This window comes from Saccopteryx leptura, chromosome 5 (assembly GCF_036850995.1).
Source record: "Saccopteryx leptura isolate mSacLep1 chromosome 5, mSacLep1_pri_phased_curated, whole genome shotgun sequence".
In the NCBI taxonomy this organism is placed as follows: Eukaryota; Metazoa; Chordata; class Mammalia; order Chiroptera; family Emballonuridae; genus Saccopteryx; species Saccopteryx leptura.
The window spans coordinates 58030564-58053314 of NC_089507.1; the positions used below are offsets into that span (position 1 = coordinate 58030564).

General features: G+C 41.1%; 1 protein-coding gene across 6 annotated transcripts in view; it reads left to right on the forward strand.

Moving 5' to 3' along the window:
• Positions 1-22751, forward strand: part of SHROOM3 (shroom family member 3) — a 322616-nt gene that overhangs the window by 175611 nt on the left and 124254 nt on the right. The window contains exon 2 of one of the 6 annotated variants that reach the window (XM_066386946.1): positions 2736-2930. The exons of 4 other annotated variants lie outside the window; for them this stretch is intronic. In XM_066386946.1, coding sequence (XP_066243043.1) covers positions 2764-2930 — 167 coding nt within the window. In that variant the 5' untranslated portion in view covers positions 2736-2763. Of the gene's footprint in view, positions 1-2735; positions 2931-5669; positions 5756-22751 lie in introns of those variants that run through there. One more of the 6 variants, XM_066386948.1, reaches the window with a different exon arrangement.

The window sequence follows — 22751 nt, forward strand, 5'->3', positions numbered from 1 at the left end:
ACAAAAACAGAATTGATAGGCCACATTTTCTTTAAGACTCTTTTTGTGACAATTTCACATCACTTCCTGAGAACAGCCATTAACTATTCATTAATTCCAGCAATAGCATCCTTGTGTTCACTCTATCCATCTTGACTGAGTACCTACGATGTGTTAGCAGCTATTCTAAATGCTGAGGATGGATGCTGCGGGGGTAGAGGGGTCATTATGGGAGAAACAGAAACCTCTGTCCTCGTCTTAATGAACAGATGTTCTCATCATGATCATTTCGGCCTTCAAGATTACCTGTCAGGAGACCTGGAAGACTACATATTAAATGTCTTCAAAGTGGTCTAGCTAAAGGCAAAAGAGGGTCTTCACCAGACCATCTTTCACCTACCTACCTCTGATTGTTTATCTTCACAGCAATATGGTCATTGTGTAGTCACCCCAGCTTCTGCTAATTCGAGGATCACTTACTAATCACCCATGTTTCTGAGATTACAATCTTCCCTTTGATAAGAGAAAGTACAGTCTCTTCTTCAAGGGGTCCTACTGACTCCCTGTTCCTTTTGGCACCTGACATGAGCTGGTCACAAAGGACACGGTGGCATCTAATTTCCTGATGAAAACATTTCATCAGCTTGATACAGGGACAATCAGACCTCTGATCCCAGAACACTTCCAAAAAGCTTCCATTCTGCCTAGACCAGGAATAAAAGACCTCTGGAGAAATGGAACAATATCCTTTTAAGGGTACCTACTCTTAGACTTCCATCAGAGTCATTACTGGGAATTCCTCAAAAGTCTTCCCCCTCCATATACTCCTCATTTTTTTTGAGCAGACTAACCTTGTGCTCAGACAAACTCCATGGCTCCTCCACCACAGGTGCAACTCAAGACATGAGGTCCTGTGGATCTTCAGGGTTGTCAAAAATACAAAGCGTAACCTCAGGGAGGCTTCTGACATTTGGTTCATGCTATCACATCAACCCTGTGTTCCAGCAGCAGTGATACCCACCAATGTCCTGTGTGGACTCTGTGGACATTGGCCCTGATGCCTTGCATGAAAGTTATCCTTCTGTTATCCCAGCTGATTCTGTTGGTTACAGACTATTCACAACTAAGAATTGAGACTATCCCCTTCTTATGCTGCTAAAGCCAATCCTTCAAAATGATTTCTGGGAACTCTTCTTGCCCTGAGCGTATTTCATAAATGGACAAAATGTGTGATTGGTGTCCCCTTTATTTTATTAGAAGCTTGTTTTCTTCTGCAGAAATTATGAAATTCAAGATGTTCTTCATTATTTTGTTTTAAGTGCCATGAGATAAATATCAGAAGAAATACCCGGCTGTTTTAAAATAATTTGGCAGACTTCACAGTGCAAAAACATACACACATTCCAACTCATTTAAAAAACAAAAACCCAACCATTAGGAACCCCAGGGGAACAAGGTGGTAATTATTTAATGGACATCCTGTATAGCTACTGTCATATAAAGTGTAAGTAGGGACTCAGAGCAGACTTTTCCTTTATCCCTGAAGTCACTACTAATTTTAAGTCACTTTTCCTAATGTGCCTAGCATTCCCATTTGCCTATAATTTCCTAAGAATTATATAGTCTTTGAATTGATTTCCTGGATGGGAGAAAAGATAGTTCTATGATACACACTTTTATTTAAGTAACCTGAGTTCTCAAAAAAGGGGAAAAGTCACAGTGTTGAGTGGGCACACTATGTCACGAAAAGATAGGCCGGAGGGTTTGAACCAAAATACTTTCAGATGCAATAGGCAAAGCCTGTCTGTTTTGCATTGGTTTTTGTGGGTTTAATGTAAACATAAGAACTGAGGGCTTGGCCTCACCTTGGTGATATAGTAAGAATGGAACCTTGGTGGCAAAAACTAAGGACAACAGAAGAATCATTATGCTTAGGTGAAGGAAAGGCCTCAGAAAAGAGAGATTAATCTGAATAACTCAGGCTCCTTTTCTTTTTTTCTTGTGTGAAATTCAATGTTTCCTTTCTCCTTGTAAGCTCTATGGATGGGATATTATTTTGAGAAGTATACGCGCAGGTGTATAGAACAGGGGTCCCCAAACTACGGCCTGCGGGCCGCATGCGGCCCCCTGAGGCCATTTATCTGGCCCCCGCTGCACTTCCGGAAGGGGCACCTCATTCTTTGGTGGTCAGTGAGAGGATCATAGTTCCCATTGAAATACTGGTCAGTTTATTGATTTAAATTTACTTGTTCTTTATTTTAAATATTGTATTTGTTCCCGTTTTGTTTTTTACTTTAAAATAAGATATGTGCAGTGTGCATAGGGATTTGTTTATAGTTTTTTTTTATAGTCCGGCCCTCCAACGGTCTGAGGGACAGTGAACTGGCTCCCCGTGTAAAAAGTTTGGGGGCCCCTGATATAGAAGCTTTAGAAGCTGATGGCAACCTCACAGTCACTGGCTCCTTGGGGCACTGAGAGACTTGCTAAAGGAGGAACAAACTAGGAAAGAAAATTCTACCCTGTCTGTGTGTTCTAAGAAAGAATCCAAGCTATAGAAGTTGTGGGACTGTTCTCTGTGAGAAAGAAGACAAAATTCTTTCAATTGCTTGCATTGGGGAAACACCTTCTTCACTAGGTCTAGGATCATGAGTCAAAGGCAAGGACAAACCTTGCTAAATCCATCTGTGTTGGGCCTAGAAAGGGCGTATGCAAGGTTCTAGGTTAGCACCTCTTCTATAATGCCTTTCCCCTCCCAGGTCTCCAGGTCAGGTCTGGCAGAATGTAATGACTCCGAATCTCTGCAATGAGTGGCATCTGGATAGCTCAGGGAACCTAGGCAACACCACGCAGCCTGAACTGGGATTAGAATTTGGGTGGAGCAGCTGGGAGCTGGACACAGAAGAGGCTGCCTTCTGGGGGAGCTCAAAGAAAGCCTTTGCCAAGCCTGTTAGGTGAGTCGAGAGACGACATCAGTCACTACTTTTGTTCATTCTAATTTTTTAATATTAATAGCACTGAATATACAGAAACTTCAGAAATGAATTGTCTGATATTGAATATGTATATTTACCCCTAAACAGAGATGTTAGAAGGTTGGTTGATGGATTGTTAGTTGTTTTCATTGCATAGGTTGGTTGCCTTTATACTCTTGGTATAAATCAGGGGTCTCAAACTCAACTCAGCATGTGGGCCGCAGAGCAAGATCACAGCCATTCGGCAAATACAAGTAGGCCCCTAGGCTTACTTAATTTTATCCAAAATATTTTGAACTTTGTGGATTAGTCTGCGGGCCGCACAAAATTGTTCAGCGGGCCGCGAGTTTGAGACCCCTGGAATAAAAAAATTTTTAGTCAAAATTTTCTTTCAAAGGACCTAGTTAAATGTTAATTGTCTAGCATGCAATGGGACCAGGCCAAGTGGGTTCAACACTTCAAACAGCTTGAGTCATCCATGAAGAGCCTCCCTTCTCATTTTCTTCTGCGTCTTTATCTGTAAAGCTTTAAAATTACCTTCAGGAATAAGGCCACTTGGATAAATTTTTTCTAAAGTAAATTCAAAAAGACAAATGAAATGATCCCTTCTAATATGTGCTTCCCTACAGTCTGACCCTAGGGAATCAGTCCTCCATGGATCAAATCAAGAAAGGTGGTATGGTCTGGGCAGACAGTGGCACAGTGGATAGAGCATCAGACTGGGATGCAGAGGACAGAGGTTTGAAACCTCAAGGTTGCCGGCTTGAGCACAGGCTCACTAGCTTGAGCGCAGGGTCGCTGGCTTGAGCTTGGGATCATAGACATGACCCCATGGTCGCTGGCTTGAGACCAAAGGTTACTGGCATGAAGCCCAAGGTCACTGGCTTGAGCTCAAGGTCGCTGGCTTGAGCAAGGGGTCACTCATTCTGCTGTAGCCTCCCAGTCAAAGCACATATGAGAAAGCAGCCAGTGAACAACTAAGTAGACTAAGGAGCTACAACGAAGAATTGATGCTTCTCATCTCTCTCCCCTCCTGTCTATTTGTCCCTATCTGTCTCTCTCTCTGTCTCTGTCACACACACACAGAAAAAAGGTGGTGTGTTTACTACTTCTGAAGACTCTAAAGCTTTTGCCAACCCTAAAAGTGATCTAACCTCATGGGGGAGGGGGTATTAGGTCATAAATGACACAGACCAACCCAGAACTCCCATGGACCTATAAGCCCTGCCTCTGTAGAAACTGAAGTGGGCATAAAGTGGGGGTAGGGGAGAAAAAGAGAGAGAGAGAATTATTCCACACATATTTGTAAGGCAATACTCTTGAAATAGCCAAAAGCCAGATCTTTGAGGGGATCTCAGAAACTACCCTAACTTGGGTCCCAAAGAATTGCTGATACCCTTGGTTGGCAACCCTAAGCAGGAAGCTGGTTCTAGTTATAGGGAAACATTTTAAAATTAAATTTATTAGGGTAACATTGGTTAATAACATACTAATTTCAGATATACAACATTATAATATGATATCTGTATATTCTATTGTTTTATTACCACCCAAAGTCTACTCTTCCATCACCACCTACGTGACCCCCTTCACCCACTTCATCCTCCAAACAGCCCACTTCCCCTCTGGTAAACCACCATTCTGTTGTCTGTATCTGTGAGTTTGTTTTTCTTTATTTTGTTAGTTTGTTTCTTTTTGTTTTACATCTCACATGAGTGAAATCATAGGGTTTCTGTCCTTTTCCATCTGACTTATTTCACTTAACATAATACTCTCAAGATCAATCCATGTTGTTGCAAATGGCAGTATTTTATTTTTTATGGCTAATATTTCATTGTGTGTATATATAACATCTTCTATATCCAATTATCCATTGAAGGACACTTAGGTTGTCCCCATATTTTGGCTATTGAAAATAATGCTGCACTTGACCTGTGGTGGCACAGTGGATAAAGCTGGAACACTGAGGTCACCAGTTCAAATCCCTGGGCTTGCCTGGTCAAAGCATATATGGGAGTTGATGCTTCTTGCTCCACCCCCCTTCTCTCTCTCTCTCTTCTCTCTAAAATGAATAAAGTCCTTTAAAAAAATAAAAAGAAAAGAAAATTATGCTGCAATGAACATAGAGGTACAGATATTTTTACAAATAAATGTTTTTAAATTTTTCAGGTTGATACTGAGAAGAGGGATTGCTGGGAGATATGGTAATGCTATTCTTAATTACTTGCAGAACATCCATACTGTTTTCCATAGTGTCTGCACCAATTTACATCCCCACCCACAGTATGAGGGAGTTAAAGAGCCATTCTAAATGACTCCAAACATAAACTCATCACCCTTTTCTAAGTACCTAACAAATCCCTCCATAACCAAATCCATGGTCCTTACTCTTGAGGGATGTATATCTTGTCGAGGAACCCCTGGTTCACAGGCCCCCCTGAAACAAATGCTTCTCTGAGGTGTATTTGGGGGTCTCATGTGTGTTCTGCCTGTTGGCCTTTCCCCTGTGTCCAGCTCCCTTCCCTTTCATGCCTGCAGCAGAGCCTGTTACTGCAGATTGGTAATGAGGCAGGGTGGCTGGGAGGTGCTCCTGCCCGGGGGAGTGCTGCTGTTTTTATAATCAGTGCCAGCCCTGAGTGGATGGTGAGTAAGAGCCTCCTCTGCCTCTTCCCTCTGGGCTGCCCTCCTCTCTCACACCAGTCTTGTTGCTGGCCTGGCTCGGATATGGTGCTAAGCAAAGGCGGCTGCCTGGCTTTGATTCTTCCCAGGCTTGGGGCTCAAAGCTTGAGAAGGCAACAGAGTCTGTAAGTGGGGATGGCATTGGCCTGTCTTTCCTGTTAGCCAGTATTTCTGCAGGGGGGTTTCTGGGGAGAAGTGGCAGATATTGAAGGTGATAATGCAGTTTTCATGACTTTTACTTCTAAGTAGATTGAAAGTGCTTGCACTAGAATGCATTCTATCTTCTAGTGACCTTGAGGCTGATTTTTAGGTTAGCACTATCCCTAAGAGAATCCTATTTCTGGCAAGTTTTCTTACTTTTAAACATTATAAAATCTGTTTGTTCATACTTACGTTTGAAAATTACAATATAAGTTCAACTATGGTTATCCATGCTTCACTGAACATTGATTTGCCATTTTCTATTCTGCCTATGAGAGTAGTGTTTGTTTTGGATTTTAGCTGCTGTTTTGTGTACATAACTAACATATTTATCAGCTATCAGATTATTACAAACAGATATGAAGGGAAATTTTCTTCTAGAGAGACCTCCGCAGTTCATGCTCAAAGAATTTGTTTTGTGTACCTGATACGGGAAAACACAAGTCATTGGCATGTGCGTGTGCTTTCTTCTCCTCCTTCTCCTTCTCCTTCTTCTCCTCCTTCTCCTCCTTCTCCTCCTTCTCCTTCTCCTTCTCCTCCTTCTCCTTTTGCTTCTCCTCCTTCTCCTCCCTCTCCTCCTTCTCCTTCTCCTTCTTCTCCTTCTTCTTCTCCTTCTCCTCCTTCTCCTCCTTCTCCTCCTTCTCCTTCTCCTCCTTCTCCTTCTCCTTCTCCTTCTCCTTCTCCTTCTCCTCCTTCTCCTTCTCCTTCTCCTTCTCCTCCTTCTCCTCCCTCTCCTCCTTCTCCTTCTCCCTCTCCCTCTCCCTCTCCTTCTCCTTCTCCTTCTCCTTCTCCTTCTCCTTCTCCTTCTCCTTCTCCTTCTCCTTCTCCTTCTCCTTCTCCTTCTCCTTCTCCTTCTCCTTCTCCTTCTCCTCCTTCTCCTTCTCCTTCTCCTTCTCCTTCTCCTTCTCCTTCTCCTTCTCCTCCTTCTCCCCTTTTTCCTCCTTCTTCTTTGGTAAATGTAATCTGCAGAGTTTCTGCATCCTTAAGCATAAAGATCAGTTTCTCCTTTTGTAACATGATTTCTCTTCAAACTTGTAGTTTAATTGCATCCAGCTTTGAGTGACACTTTAAAAAGGCTCTCTTACCTCAAAAGTGCTTCTCCAACCCAGGTGTTCTTCATGCTCACCTGCTGGCAGTGTTTGATTCGCAGCCAGGTACAACTGGGTGTTCTTATTTATGCCAAATGTGTTCTCTATATGGGAGTCTGTGCTGAGAAGATGAGTCACGCTAATTATTTAGACCTCCTCCATGGAAGTAATGTGCCAAAATCACAGAAGCGAAAAGCCAGAAACTGTATGAGGCTTGGTATTGATGGGCCATAAAACAGAATTTCACCTCATAATATTACTTTGTTCTGGATACATCATCCTTTCCAGCTATGAGCTCACTGACCCTTGCTATAGCTCTAGGCCGGTTGGCATCACTGCTGTTCTACAGACAGAGACTGGGAGGATGCAGCTGGGTAAGCCAAATTGCCCAAAGCCAGGTGACCTCGCTAGAGCTGGGAGCCAGCTCCCTGACTTCTCTCCAGCCTCTTGCTGTCTGACAACACAGCTTAGAAGAAAGAGCTTGAGGCTAAGTTGAAACTACCAGTGTTGCCCCAAAGCTATCTGTATTTGAATTATTGTTCAGACAGGACAGACCAAACAGTGGCTCAAACAATATATATATATATAAATGAAGACTGGAAGAAGACAGCAGGGAAAAGGTTGAAAATGAGGAAATTTGGGATTTAAGTCCAAGAAATAGGGACTATGCTGGAATATCCTTTTTATGCTGGCTGTGGTGCCTCTGTAAACTGTGAGCTGAAATATGCTAAATAATATCTGTCATATGGAAAGTACAGGATGTCCTCCAGTAGGAAATGCTAAAGTAAAGTTTGTGCACAAACTGAATCATTAATTCGGTAAATATTTACTGAGTTTCTCCCATGAGCCAGATCCTGTAACATTCACCTTTGTATCCTCACTGCCTATCACATGGTAGGTAGATAAGATGAATTGATAGATAGGTGAACACATATTGTCCATGAAATTTTATGTTAAGGACTTCCTGTCTTCTCTTTGCTCTTCCTCCCTTGGGAAAGCTCATATAATCCCAGATTACTCCTGCCTCACCTCTCCCAGAACCACCCACTCACAGGAAGGAGAATTTCCTTAATGAAGACAAGTAAACACAGGCCTGTGTGCCCACGGGGAGGAAGCCTTGATGTACTTTTACCCAGATCAAATCTGGGGAAACCATGTCAGGAAGAAGGTCACACCCAAACTGACTCAGGAGAGTAAGTAACATTTGCATGTCGTCGGCTTCAGTGCAGCAAGCCCAACGCAGGTGTATGATCTCTGGGTCAGGCAGTCAGAGCACATCTGCCTCCAAGGTCTCCAGAGCTCCATCACTCTTCATCTGCTATGTCTTGAGCTTACGTCCTAGGATCCCAGCTTCACATCAAACGTGGGCAGCCAGGATCTAGGAAAGGCACACCAGACACCATTATTTATTGAATGCCCTCAATGCATTGGCCTCAAACCAAATGCAGACTTAGATTACTGTACCTGACCAGTTGGTTCACATTTTAAACAAATAAATAGGCAGAGAGAGGTGAACTAAGTAGAAGGGAAGGTGGAAATGTACACCAGGGAGAGGCTGCTGCTGAGGACAGGAAACCGGTTGGAGCCTATCATTTTGAAAGCTTAAGTAGGACAGGATCTTAAAGTATTTCAGATTGAGCTCCATATTTTTGACCAGCCAGAGGAAGGGCAACTTTGGTTGAGTGAAGAGAGATAAGTCACACATTTCATTCCCTTAACATTTTTTTTTCCTTTGTGGTTGTTCCTGTCTTTGGGCCACCACTGGGCTTTGTATGTGCCTCTGACAAAGCATGTTGCCAGCTATGGCTAAACAATTATTTGTTTACTTTCTTTTCTTTCTTTCTTTTTTCTTTCTTTTTTTTTTTTTTTGACAGAGACAGAGAGAGAGAGGGACAGATAGGAACAAACAGACAGGAAGAGAGAGATGACAATCTTTGTTGCAGCTTTTGAGTTGTTCATTGATTGCTTTCTCATATGTGCCTTGACCGGGGGCTCCAGCAGAGCGAGTGATTCCTTGCTCAAGCCAGCGACCTTTGGGCTCAAGCCAGTGACCATGGGGTCATGTCTATGATACCACGCTCAAGCCAGCAACCCACGTTCAAGCTGGTGAGCCTGCACTCAAGCTGGATGAGCCCATGCTCAAGTTGGCGACCTCGGAGTTTCGAACTGGGTCTTCTACATCCAAGTCCGACACTCTATCCACTTCACCACTGCCTGGTTAGGCAATTATTTACTTTCTGTCTCTTCTAGTAGACCATGAGCTTAATCAGGGCAAATACTTTGTCTTCTTCATCTCCAAAGCCTGATCAATAAGTGCTTGTTGAATTTACATGTCATACCTACCTCAGTGACTATAATAGAGTCTCAAATGAGAGCCTAGATGAGGATATTAGATGCTCTAGGAATTCAAAATAGAGGTAATATGGATTTGAGTGGTCAGGCAGCTTTCCTAAATATAATACTAGTCACTGGGTTCTTGAGATGATGAGAATAAGAGGGAAATGGGCAAAGGCTCATAATTTGGAAGAGGGGTGCTCAGAATTGGTGAGGGGCCCAATGTGGCTGAAGCAGAGAGTTCCTGTTTGAAATATTGTGTCACATATAAGAAAGGTAGGATGAAGCCCGTATATGAAGGGACAAATGAAAATGTTTAAATTTACACTTTTGATGATGAGAAACCACCGAAGCCATTTAAAACAAGCTGTAAGAGAGAAAGGATAAGCACAAAAGAGCTGAATCACAGTGCCAGGCAAGATAGGTTGGAGCATGTGGTGACAGAAGCAAGGAGCTTGCACAGAGAAGTACAGCGACACTCCAGGAGTTAAGTGATAAAATTCTGGTCTCAGAGAGGTGGTAGTGGGAAAGAATGTCAAGATTCTGGGGGGCTTTTCATTTTGTTTAATGATAAATATATCATTTATATCTATAGTTTTCTCTAAATGGAGGTTAAAACAATGATGGTTAAACTTTTCATTTAGTGTTTACTCTATACTAGTCACTGTTCTAGGCATATTACAAAAGGATCTCAATTCTTCCTCATAGCATCCCTTTGAAGTACTAATATTAGGCCCCTTTGAAAGATAAATTAACTGAGGTTCAGAGATTAAGAAGCTGGCCCAAGGTCATACTGTTAGTAAGATGTGGAGCCAGGATTCCAACCAAGATGTAAGGCTGCACAGCTCAAAGTCTTAACCACAAACACCCCCTTCAAAGGCTCGTGGGAGGAGTTATGGTATGATGAAAGAGATTCTAAACTGTCACATGTGTTATCATCCTTCCTGAAGGAGAAGAGGGAAGCATTTTCTGCATCAGCTTATCTATCGTCATTATTAATACCCTACTCTTCAGTTTAAGGGGATCAGTACACAGTAAAATTTAAAGTTGGTAATATTCTTTTTCTTTTTAAACATTGATTTTCCTAATTTAAAAATTAATAATATTCATTATAAAATTAAAATATTACAGAAGTGACAGAGAGTGAGAGTCCCGTGCAATCCTAATTGCCCCTCCAAACCATTATGCATTGTTGGGTGGAAATTCCCCAGCTCTTTCCTATACGTTAACATATTATCATCATTTATATTAATAATTCATTTTCCTCAAGGTGAGCATACTCTTTCATAACATGCTTTTTCATTTAATATATTTTGGATATCTTTCCATATCAGGCCATACAGTTTTGTTTCCTTCACTTTCATTGTGTGACCCAGTCTGGATTCATGTTCTTTTCCGATCAGCAGAGCAGCTGGTTTGATGTGACCTACATTCTTACCTCAATGCCACTTTTGTTCCTCTCGTGTCTTGGACAGGACTCAAGAAGAAGCAGGCTCAAGTGGGGCTCAGTTTTCTGTTTCTGTGGAAGTAACAGAAGCAACCATTTGTCTAGTATTCTCTGTGAGCCTGCAATTATTCCTAGCCCCGTTTTAGAGTTGAGAAAACTGAGGTCTAGAGAGGTTAAGTAACTTAACTTGTTCAAGTTCATACTGTTAGAAATGAGAAAGCCAGCACTTAAACTCTGATGCTATGACTCCAAAGCCTATATATTTAGTGCCACACTATCTTTATCTCTCCTACAAATCTTTTACCTAAACTGGATAATGTGATCTCCATAGAATCGTACTGAGGTCAACTGTAGAGTAAAAGTTAGTCATTGAATTAAGACGAGCTCTGCTCCCTCTAATGGCACACTTCACAGACACCCCCAGCCAAAAAGGGGGACTTATCTGAAGAAGCACCTTCCTTTCTGCTGTGTCTCTCTACCCCTTGCCTCAGGTCAGGGTTAGCCTAGAGTTTGACCCCCTGCCTCTCAACAGCCTCAGAGGATGCCTGCTAGGACTCCGACATCCTTTAGCATCTCTACTGCTGATGGAAGCCATGAAGGGAGAGTTGCCAAAAGTTCCTTGGGTGAAGCGAAGTCCTCCATATTCCAACTGGGCAACACAATGGCTGCAGAACAGCTGCATCTATCCACCCAGCACAACCCACGGAAATTTCAAAAGAGCCTATTTAAGTCAATGAGTCTAGATAAACAATCTTGGTGGAGCATCCCTAAAGGACTTTGGTTTATTGTTTTGTTTTGTTTTGTTTTTTGTATAAGTGAACTAAACTAGTTTAACATACAGCCCCTTCCAATAGAATAAAGTAACTCTTTCCTTAGCTTTGTGTTAGCAAAACATACACGAGACATCCAAGATAATTCGTATAGTCCCAGACCCTTCAAACTATTTATTTTTTAACTATTTGGTTGTATCTAATTTTGTTGCTTCAACTTATTTTTCTCCAAGGTCAACATTTTCATAAATCTTCAGGGTTAAAAGAGAACTAAAATGTTTAGTTCTTGCTCATATGTGTTAGCACCATTCCCTAAAGTGGTCAACCAGCCCCCACTCAAGCCCCATCAAGGAAAGTCAACCTCTTAGTACAAAAGTGACTAGTTTATTTTTGGAACTTTTCAAATTAGAGCAGTGTTCTTCTTTATATTCATTCTGCTGTCTGCTGTCTCAAACTTCATCCTTTTATCCTTCTTGGACCAAACTGAAAACATTGAATGGTTTTCCCATTTTACTACCTTCTAACCTTTTGAGGACAGCTGGTGTTGCCCTGCCAAATCATCTCCTTTCCAGATTAGTCTTTGATTCCTTCGCTTGTTATTCCTATGCCTTCTTCCAGAGTCCTGGGCTGCTAAGGTCCTTTTTCCTTGCTTATGTTCTAAATTGTCCATATCACTCTCAGGTGGGTGATCTCTAATACAGAACACAGTGCTCCAGGGAGGACTACTTGAGGTCAATTGGTTACCTTGCTTTTATAGTCTACTTCTAGTAGGTGTGCTAAACATAGGATTTCTTCAATTCTCTAAAAGAAAGGAAACCAAGGAACTGGATTCTGGAAAGTTTGTAAAGAAATCAACTCCTTTGTTTATTTTTCTTTAAGCAATACTATAGAAAAAACACCCCGTGGCTCTAGATTTTTCATGTGGTACACTGTGGCATCTTTCTGATATGCCACTTTTAGTAATAATACTTATTTATGGTCTATCTATGAGACAGGAATTGTGTGGAAATAACAGTGCATGACTTCTCAAAAATGTCTGAGTGATAACTCCTGAGGTACCAAATATTGGGGCTTCTATAAAGTGTCTTAAAAATAAAAGATGAAATATTGTAGGGTATTTCTTTTTATGAGAGAGTCTTAGAGAGAGTAATTAGCCCTGAAAGACTAGGGGTGTTTTCATTTTTTGTTTTTGAGCAGCCTCCCCCCATCCCAACCTCCTCCTTACTGCTGATTGGATGGAGTCAAGTTTCTGTGAATTCTTGCAGATTGCCTTGAAAGGTTTACTACTTCCCTCCTTCACTGAAGGATTTAGGTACTCACTCTAGATCCAGATTAGTTTTTGGTTCACTAGAAGAAAGTGAAGTAATCGAGTAGATTTTCCTTAAAAAGATTTATTTGATGAAAAAATGTGTCCGGGTGCATGTAAGATTTGATTACACCTTAGATTTCTCTTGAGAAATCACTGCCAGAATATGCAAAGCAATGAGTGATGGGGGTATGTGGCAGTGGGAGCAAACATCAGCTGCCTTTGTGTCATGCTTTTTGTGTCCTAAAAAGCATGTGATTAGGGAGTCTGTATAGGAGAGTATCGCTGAAAATTATGACATATAAGGAAACTACTGTCAGAAATAACACTGTCCCACAGCTATTGGATAAATAGAAAAAGAAGAACAAAATTTCAAAGATGAATTTTTAATAAAGGCCAACTCATTATAGCAGAGAATGTGTTGGATAAGAGTGAGTACATGTAATTATAATATATAGTAATTATGTTGAAAATGTAATCACATGCCACCTAAACATTTGTTGTAGGATGAATCTACCCCCTGCAACCATCCCCTTCTGATCTCCAAGACCCATGTGGACTTTGTAAAATGTGTGATATGGTTTCCTCTTTTTAGAAGGGTGACCTTTTCCAGGCCAATTAAAAGGTGCTGCTTTGAGGATATTGGAACCCATGCTCAAAGGGATAAAAGGAAATTGAAACTTCTATTAAAATGAGCTAATGATGCCTGGAGCAGTTGGGATTAAAAAAGAACAAAGTCAATTTTAAAAAGATCCCCAAATCAAAGAGCTGCTTCTCTCATCAAACACTGAGAGAAAGCAAAATGATTTTTTTAATGAAAAATTGGGCAATGAAATCAGCCTTTTGCCTAGATCTTGGGGCTTCAATCAAAACTAGTGAGAAGTTTAAAAAAAAAATCCTTTGAACTTTTTTGGGGAAAAATGAACTACATAAATTTGAGCTTGTATCATCAAAGATAAACTAACTTTTCTCCCAAATCAGATAAACTGATCCAGAAAGATATTGAAAGGATAACAATAAAAATAGTGTATATATAAGACTGATTTATAGTTAATTCCTCATCTGACATAAAATAATCCCTGGGTTAAAATATAGCATTTTTTAAAAATTGAGATATTGGCCCTGACCAGTCTGCTCAGTCAGTTAAGAGTGCTGTCCCAAGACGACAAGGTAGTGGGTTCATCCCCCGCCAGGGCACACATGGGAAGCAACCAAAGAATGCACACTGAGTGGAACAACAACTGAATGCTTCCCTTCTTCCTCCCATCTCTCCCCCGTTCTCTCTCTCTCTAAGAATCAATAAAAAAATTAAGTCCCGGTTGGATAGCTCGGTTGGTTGGAGCATCGTCCTGGGAAGTGCGGAGGTTGCCGGTTTGATTCCCAGGCCAGGGCCTGTACAGGAACAGCTCCATGTTCCTGTCTCTCTCTCTCTCTCTCTCCCTACCTGTCTCAACAAAATAAAATAAAATAAAAATAGATTGAGATATCATTGACACATAGCATTGTATTAGTTTTAGGTATACAACATAGTGATTCAATATATGTTTATATTCTAAAATAACCACAATAAGTTTAGTTAACATCCATTAACATACATATGTAAAAATAGTTTTTCTTGTGATGAGATCTTTTAAGATCTACCCTCTCAGCAACTTTCAAGTATACTACACAGTGTTGTTAACTGTAATCACTATGCTGTGCATTATATCCCAGAATTAATTATCTTATAACTGGAAGTTTGTACCTTTTATCACCTGCACCCCCTTGACCCCCAGCCTTCCCCCGACACTCTTAGTCCCTGGCAACCACCAGTCTGTTCTCTGTATCTCTATGAGCTCAGTTTGGGTTTTTTGTTTGTTTGTTTTAGATTCCACGTAGAAGTGAGGTCATGCAATATTTGTCTTTCTCTATCTGGATTATTTCATGAGAATAATGCCCTCAGGTCCATACATTGTCACAAATGGCAGGATTTCCTTCTTTTTAATGCCCAAGTAGGGTTCATATGAGTGTGTGTGTGTGTGTGTGTGTGTGTGTGTGTGTGTGTGTGTATCGGACCTTCCTCATCGTTTGTCTGTTGATAGACATGTAGGTTAGTTCTGTGTGTTGGCTATTGTAAATGATGCTGCAATGAACATGGGCGTGCAGATATCTCTTCAAGATAGTGATTTCATTTTCTTCAAATAAATACCCAGAAGTAGAATTGTTGGATCATGTAGTAGTTCTGTTTTTAATTTTTTAGGGAACCTTCATACTGTTTTCCACAGTGACTGCCCAATTTATAATCCCACTAACAGTGCACAAGGGTTTCCTTTTCTCCACATCCTCAACAATACTTATTGTTTCTTTTCTTTTTTAAAATAGCCACCCTAACAAATGTGAGGTGATATCCCAGTGTTTTATTTGCATTCCCTTGATGATTAGTGATGTTGAGCACTTTTTCATGTATCTCCTGGCCATTTGTATGTCTTCTTTGGGGAAAAAAATATCTATCCAGGTACTCTACCCATTTTTAAATCAAATTGTTTGTTTGTTTGTTTGTTTGGATATAAAACCCTTGTCAGATATGTGATTTGCAAGTATTTTCTCTCGTTCCATAGGTTTGCTATTTTTTTTCTGATGGTTTCCTTTGCTGCACAGAGCTTTTTAGCAAGATGTAGTCCCACTTGTTTAATTTTGCTTTGTTTCCTTCACTTTTGGTGTCAAATCCCAAAAACTCATTGTAAAGACTAATGCCAAGAGATTTGCCCACTGTTTTCTTCTAGGGGTCTTCTGGTTTTGGCCTATGTTCAAGTCTTCAATCCATTTGAGTTTACTTTTCTGTATGGTGTAAGATAGGGGTTCATTCTTTTGCATGTGGTTGCCCAGTTTTCCCAACACAATTTATTGAAAAGACTCTCTTTTTCTCATTGTATAATTTTGGCTCCTTTGTTGTAAATTAATTGGTTATATATGTGTAAGTTTATTTCTGGGCTTTTTATTCTGTTCCATTGATCTATATGTCTGTTTTTGTGCTAATATCATACTGTTTTGATTACGATGCTTTTGTTATATAGTTCAAAGTCAGGATGTATGATGCCTTAAGCTTTGATTTTTTCAAGGTTATTTTGGCTATTTGGGGTATTTTGTGGTTCCATACAAATTTTACAATTGTTTTGTTTTATTTCTGTAAGGAATGACATTTGAATTTTGACAGGGATTAAATTGATTCTGTAGATTGCTTTGAGTAGTATGGACATTTTAACAATATTAATCATTCTGATCCATGAGCACACAATATCTGTTCATTTATTCATGTTGCCTTTAGTGTCTTTCATCAGTGCACAGGTCTTTCACCTCCTTGAGTAAATTTACTCCTAGCTATTTTATTCTTTTGGTCAATTGTAAATGGAACTGTTTACTGAATTTCTAAAATCTAGCATTTTGATGATCTGTGATGCACACAGTGACAACTGTTAGGTGATTTCTATAATAATAATTATTACAACTTTATTAGGTTGCTCACTCCTTAAGGCAGTTTATAATAACCATTTATATTAGTTGCTCAGTCTGCCATAGCAGTAGACCATAGTCTGGGTGGCTTAAGCAACAGAAATTTATTCTTCCACAGTTCAGTAGTCTGGAAGGTCCAAGATCAGGCTCCAGCAGGGATCAATTTCTGGTAAAAGCTCTCTTTCTGGCTTACAGTGTCCATCTTCTCGTTATGTCCTCACATGGCCTTTTGTGGGTGCATGCAAAAGTGTGCAGAGAGAGAAAAAAAAAATGAGCTTTCGGATGTTTCTTAAAAAGACACAAATCCTTTTAGGTCAGGGCCCCACCCTTATGGCCTCATTTAACGTTAATACCATAAAGGCACCCATCTCAAAAGACAGTCACACTGGGGGTTAGGGCTGTGACATATACATGGGATGGGAACACAAACATTCAGTCTAGAACACCATCCAATAATGAGGTAGATGTCAGGGAACTCCAGGGCTTGAAAAGACATGAGACTTTCTACTGCCCCTGCACATCAATAGGTAATTCCAGGATAGTTGGGTGGGTGGCTGGCAAGCCATCAGGAAACCTAAGAACAGGCTAGTGCTGCATTTTCTTTCTGTTTAAATTGTAAGTGAACTAACTTTCCAAGCCACGGAGCACTACACCCTTACCACAACCAGCAGAAACCTCTTCATTATAAATTTGCTTGAACTCCTTGAGACATATGTAATGGCAATGTAGCCAACGGGCAATTGGCTATAATAAATTCCCTATCATAAATCATCACTTTTTAACAATGGTTATCTGTCCAACAAATCAAGGCATTGGCAAAGGAAGCTTCACAGTGTCCAGTTTAACTCCCTCTGAACTTCAATCAGGCTGTGGTTATAATGGTGGCTAGACCCATTATTTTAGAATAATAAAAAGGTTGTCTGTAATAAATTGAGTCATTTCTACTTATACTGAGACTCAAAGCTGCCTTAAAGGGTTCAGGATACCACTGCTTTGAAATTCTAGGATGAATTAAGTATTCTAAGATGAATTAAGTGTTAAATTTACCAAAAGAAGTACCTAGCCACTTCTATGCCCCTATGTGTTAAGCTGAGGCGCATATATCCAGTAGTGGCGGTCAGTTTTAAGTAGTTTAATAATTTGAACTTGGTAAAGAGAAAGGGGAATTGCTAAGACAAGAAAGATGGCTCTCCTCAAAAGCAAAAGACATCTGGACTGATAACAAGGGCAACTGACAGAGGAGCTGAAGATGACCAGAAGAAACTGATCATAAATTTTCCTCGGGGTTCAGACAGGGGGCCATGGAGCTGAATTATAGGCAAAGGTCACTGAGCTGAATTTAGAACTTATGTCCTGGTTTTGATACCTCTAGGCAGGCTCCTTCACCATGCACCCCATGTCCAAACATTCAGTGGTTGGATATGTGTAGATGGGAAGAACTACCCAGTATGAACTTATTATGCATACTTAATGGGACTTTGAGGTCCCTGAAAAGTGGATCAGCCAGTGTCTCATGTCATAGGCTAATGCCCCAGCTGTGCTATGTCAAATGGCTAATTAAAAACTCACCTGACAGCTTGAAAGTCTTAATCTTTATATTTTTCTTATGATTCAAAAGAGGCTAGGCCTTCCTGGAGAGGGTGTTCCAGGTTCTGAGTTCATGCAGAATAAGAAATACATTTGAATACATATATATGTACATGCATACTGCTCACAGAAATTAGGGGATATTTAAAAATGAATATGAAGTGATAAAAAAAGAAGCATTTGATTTTTTTTATTAAACAAGAACATCAGAAAAGCGAACAACAAGTCAAAGAAAGTTGTTTGATTATGTAAATGAGATGCAAAACCAACTTTTATTTCATTGGTGAAAATGCACTGTACAAAAGGCTGAAAGTACTCAATATCTGCATGTTCCCTGATCCCCTTTTTGTGAGCAGTGTATATACATGTGCGTACACACACATACATTTCAACATCATAGCAGGTGAGCTAATACAGGCTTACCCATGGTGTCCAGTTATTCTCGTTGGTTGTTCAGGGATATAGGTCTGAACAGATACAACATGTATGTGTGTTGGGAAAGAAGTGGGAGGAGAGGACCATGCATCCTGAATAGGACTTCTGCTGTATTTAAAATACAACTATAAAAGTAGAACTGAACTCCCTAGTTCTGATGCTGTGAAATAAGTTCATATCATGCAGAACTGCTCTGTAAGTCTACAACAATACACTGTACAATGAAATGGTCTATATCAAGCATGATGATCATTTTTGCCTCTAGTGCCACTAAGCTGCCAAGGTTAGGAATCCTCTACTGAGACTTCCACATGCCAGATCCTGTTCAAGATCAGGATTTTCCGATGTTGGCTCTCGTTCATCTTTTGGGCTAGGTGATTCTGTGCTGTGAGGGGCTATCCTGAGCACTGTAGGATGCTCAGCAGCCTCCCTGGCCTCCACCCACTAGGTGCATGAAGCACACTTCCTCCACCCCCAGTTATAACAACTCGGATATCCTAGACATTGTGAAATGTCCCTGGAAACAAAACTGCCCCTGGTTGAGTGTCACATTGCCATTGTGGAGATGGAGTGTGGTGTATGTAGAGAGCATGCACTGGGGAGTCACATTGCTGTCTTCATTCCTTCACTTGCTTTATCCACCAAGCCCTTGCCATGAGCCAGGAACTGTGTCGGGTGATGGGGATATAAGGATGAATAAGATAAGGTTTTTGCTTCAAAGAGAAGAGTCCAGTAAGGGAGAAGAACTCATTAGTAAATATATTACCAATCAATGTAGTAAATGCAGTGAAATAGTTATACCCAGGAGCTGGAAGCACATGAAAATGGTCAAGAGTAAAGAGCTCCTGACCCAGGAGAGAAGTGGAAGATGGAGGCATCATGGCAGACTTTCCTGACTTGCCCCATCTGCCTTGAGTCTTGAAAGATAAGCAGGTGGAGGTGAGAATATTGAACAGAGGCATAGGTCAATGTTGCATGGGCAGCAATGAAGTGTGAGACAAGGCTCAGAGGTGTAAACAAGCCGAGAGTGTGTTGGGTATTGGGCAGGAAATGGTAAAAGTCTGGAGAGGTAGGCAGGATGACCTTGTGTGCTCTTCTAAGGGCTGATACTTTATTCTAGGAGGTGGGGAGCCATTGAAGGGTTTTAAGTAAGGGAGTGACATGTTTTCTTTTTTAAAACTGATTGCTTTGTTAGTATGTAGAGAATGGATTTAAAGGACATAAGAGTAAAAGCCGAGAGACCCACTTCAAAGGCCAAGAGATAATGGAGGGCCTGAACTTGGCAATGGAAGGAGGGGAGAGATTTGAAAAATGTTTCAGAGATAAAATGTCATGACTTGGTGATTCTTGGGTGCGGGAGATAAAGGAGAGGAAACATTCAAGGACGACTGCCTGTCATACTTGTTATAAGATGCCACTCTCGGGGTCTGGCATATAGGAAATTCTCAGTGAGGATAACCATCGCATACTATTATGTCAACTTCCTTTTATCCCCATTTTGAAAATGAGAAAATTGAAGCTCAAAAGGGGAAAATGGTTAACTCAGAGTCACACAGTAGAGAGGCCAGGATTTGAGTTCTATTTGACTACCCTATCCTACTGCATGGCCTTGGCTAAGTGTGGATTGAACAGGTAAAATTGAGTCAGAGAAGTGGATTTGTTTGCCATTGGTAGGTGCTCAGTATTTACTGAATGGAAGAATGATTGATTTTAATGAAAATTACACCAATATTTACATATATTTTCATACATTTGAAATTGTCCAGGGGAAAAGAAGTAGCTTCCACAGTAGCTTACAAGTAGTATTGCATGCCAATATCACCCACCTGAGCTGCAGTGATAGTCTCTTTTCAGTCTTAAGGCCTCACAGTCCATTGTTCTGCCTCTTTGTTTAAAGTTCACAGTTCACTAGCGGGGTGGGGCCCCGAGTGAGGTGGAGTAGGGTGTAGGGAGATAAAATGGTGATGGGCAGAGACTTGACTTGGGGTGGTGAACACACAATATGGTGTACAGATTATGTGTTGTAGAACTGTGCTCCTGAAACATATATAATTTTGTTAACCAGTGTCACCCCCAATAAATTCAATAAAAAGGGGGGAGGAACATTCAGTTTGTCTCTTTTAGCACATAGCCTAGGACGTAGGTATAACAAATACTTGTTAAATGATTCAGTAATTTATATTCTTTTTTTAGTATCACCATTAAGTTTTGGGCCACTAAGAGGACCTCCAGTCCTATTGTGATTTCTACCTGAAAATATTAAATGTGACCAAGACCTAAAGGCAAGCCTTATGGGTGTCATTAAGATAAACACAAAGAAATTCCTGTTACTTCTCTAGGATTGCTCCCTTAACCTTTCTTCTCCAAATCTAGACTTCAAAGCTCCTAGAAGAACCAAGACACAAAGTATAGGATTAGTTGCCCAATTTATTTATATTTTAAGGAAGTGTCCCAAAAGGCCAGTTAATCCTGTCAGACAACAGTGACAGTTCTCATCATCAGAAAATCCAAGAATGACTATGGCCGTGACCTGTGACGGCGCTAGAGGCCCGTAAGAATGGCCTGGGAACCACTGGTATTTATCTATCTCTCAGGAGCAGCTTTTTCTCCCTGCTGGGGAGAGCGAGTTCTGGGCCTGGAAGGAAAAAGACTCACAGCACTGCTGTTCCCAGTAGCCACTTATATCTGTTCTCTGTGTGTGTGAGGGTTTGTACCAGGACTGGAAAGGGAGAGACATTCACAATTTTGTACTCATGAAATTATAATACAGCAACTCAGACCAGAGCCCTCTGCAATGCCTGCTCTTTCCCTGCTGAAGCTGGGATTCCTTGATCTGGGTCAAGGCCTCAGACAGAGTGAGGGCACCAGGAGAGCCCACAGGGCAGCCCTCGTTCCTTATTCCTGGTGCTCCCACTTGGGCTCCTACACCAAAGGAGCCCGTGGATGTACTTCTTGTACATTTGTGGTACCAGAGCCGACTCACCATTCCTAATGCAGGGCTTGACTCTCCTACAAGCAGATTCTCCTTAGAAACTACTCCTGGGCAATAGGGTAGTAATATTATAGTTCACATTCCGTCCAATTTAAAAGAAACAGATTATTCCTTTAAAAATCCTTCTTTAAGTTTAAATGACAGGTCACCATGCTCTTTCCCCACTTTCTGCTTCGGTACTGGAGGTTCCTCCAGATGAAACACCCTCGGTCTGTATTCCCCTTTGCCTGCCATACTTTCCTCATTCTTCAGATCTCAATGTAGAAGTGCTTACCTCTCACTCAGTTGCATAGCACCTGGCAAGAGCCCCTCTCATTCTGTGTTGTAATATAAATGTCAAAGACCTTAGAGTTTCTTTGGGGCAAGATGGCACCATATTCATTGTCATATCTCCAGTGAGGGACACACAGTGGGCTGTCAAGGAATGCTTGACCTGAGCTGGAGCACACTGGCTTTGCAGGCCAGTGGACACGGACTCGCATCATTTGGTCACTTACCAGCTGTGTAACTGGCAACGTCACTTATTGTTGCTGAGCCCTGATTTCCTCACGTGGAAAGTGGAAATGATAACACTTATCTGAAAGAGTTGTAGAAAGTCTAACACAATTCCTGGCACATAATGGGTGCTTAATAAATATATTTATTCTTTTGATCTTTATATTAGGTTGAGGATTAGAAGTTCCTTCCAAAATGTTTATGATTAATGGCAGGGTATAGCTTGGGGTAAAGCATTTGACTGCGAAATGTTAATGCTGGGCCATCAAGAGGGTGACAGTCCCACTCTAAGTATCAGCATGTATATTTTCTGTGTCATCTTTTCCCTTGATAAGTAACACACACATTCATTTGTAGCAACCCTCTCTATTCAAAGTTATTAGCCTTAACTTGAATGATTTGCTCTAACTTAACCTGAATGTGCCTGCTAATTTCTATTTCTAAAAATTAAAAATGGAATATTAATTACCATCCCACTTAAAATAGTTTTCCTTTGGTTCCAGGTGCACTCTGCTCTGTTAAAGTAACCAAATAGTGAGTGTGCTACTGTTCAAGGTCCCTGAGGGGTTGAATTCTGTTTCTATGGTGCAACAGTGACATCCATCGGCCTGTTGTGCTAATTATAGAGGAAACCTTCTCAGCGCTGTGACTATTGGGTTTCCTGATAGACATGCAAAGCCAACAAACTGTCTCTGGTGTCCACAAATAGGTCAAAGCTCATGGTGAGCACCCGATCCCCTCCAGGTTGGGCTGGTCTCAGGAACACTCCCAAAGACACACATTCGAAGACCAGTGCCACTTGGGTCTTCCCCTGCGGTCATGCGGGCAGTCCTGGAACTTGTCGTCTCTTTGTGGTCTTCAGTACATTTAAAGGGTTGTGGGGAAACCATTAGTTTTGGATTCAGATGTGCTGTTGAGTGCATACCTAGGGCACATCACTTCACCTCTGACCTTTCCCACACTGATGAAGTGAGGCA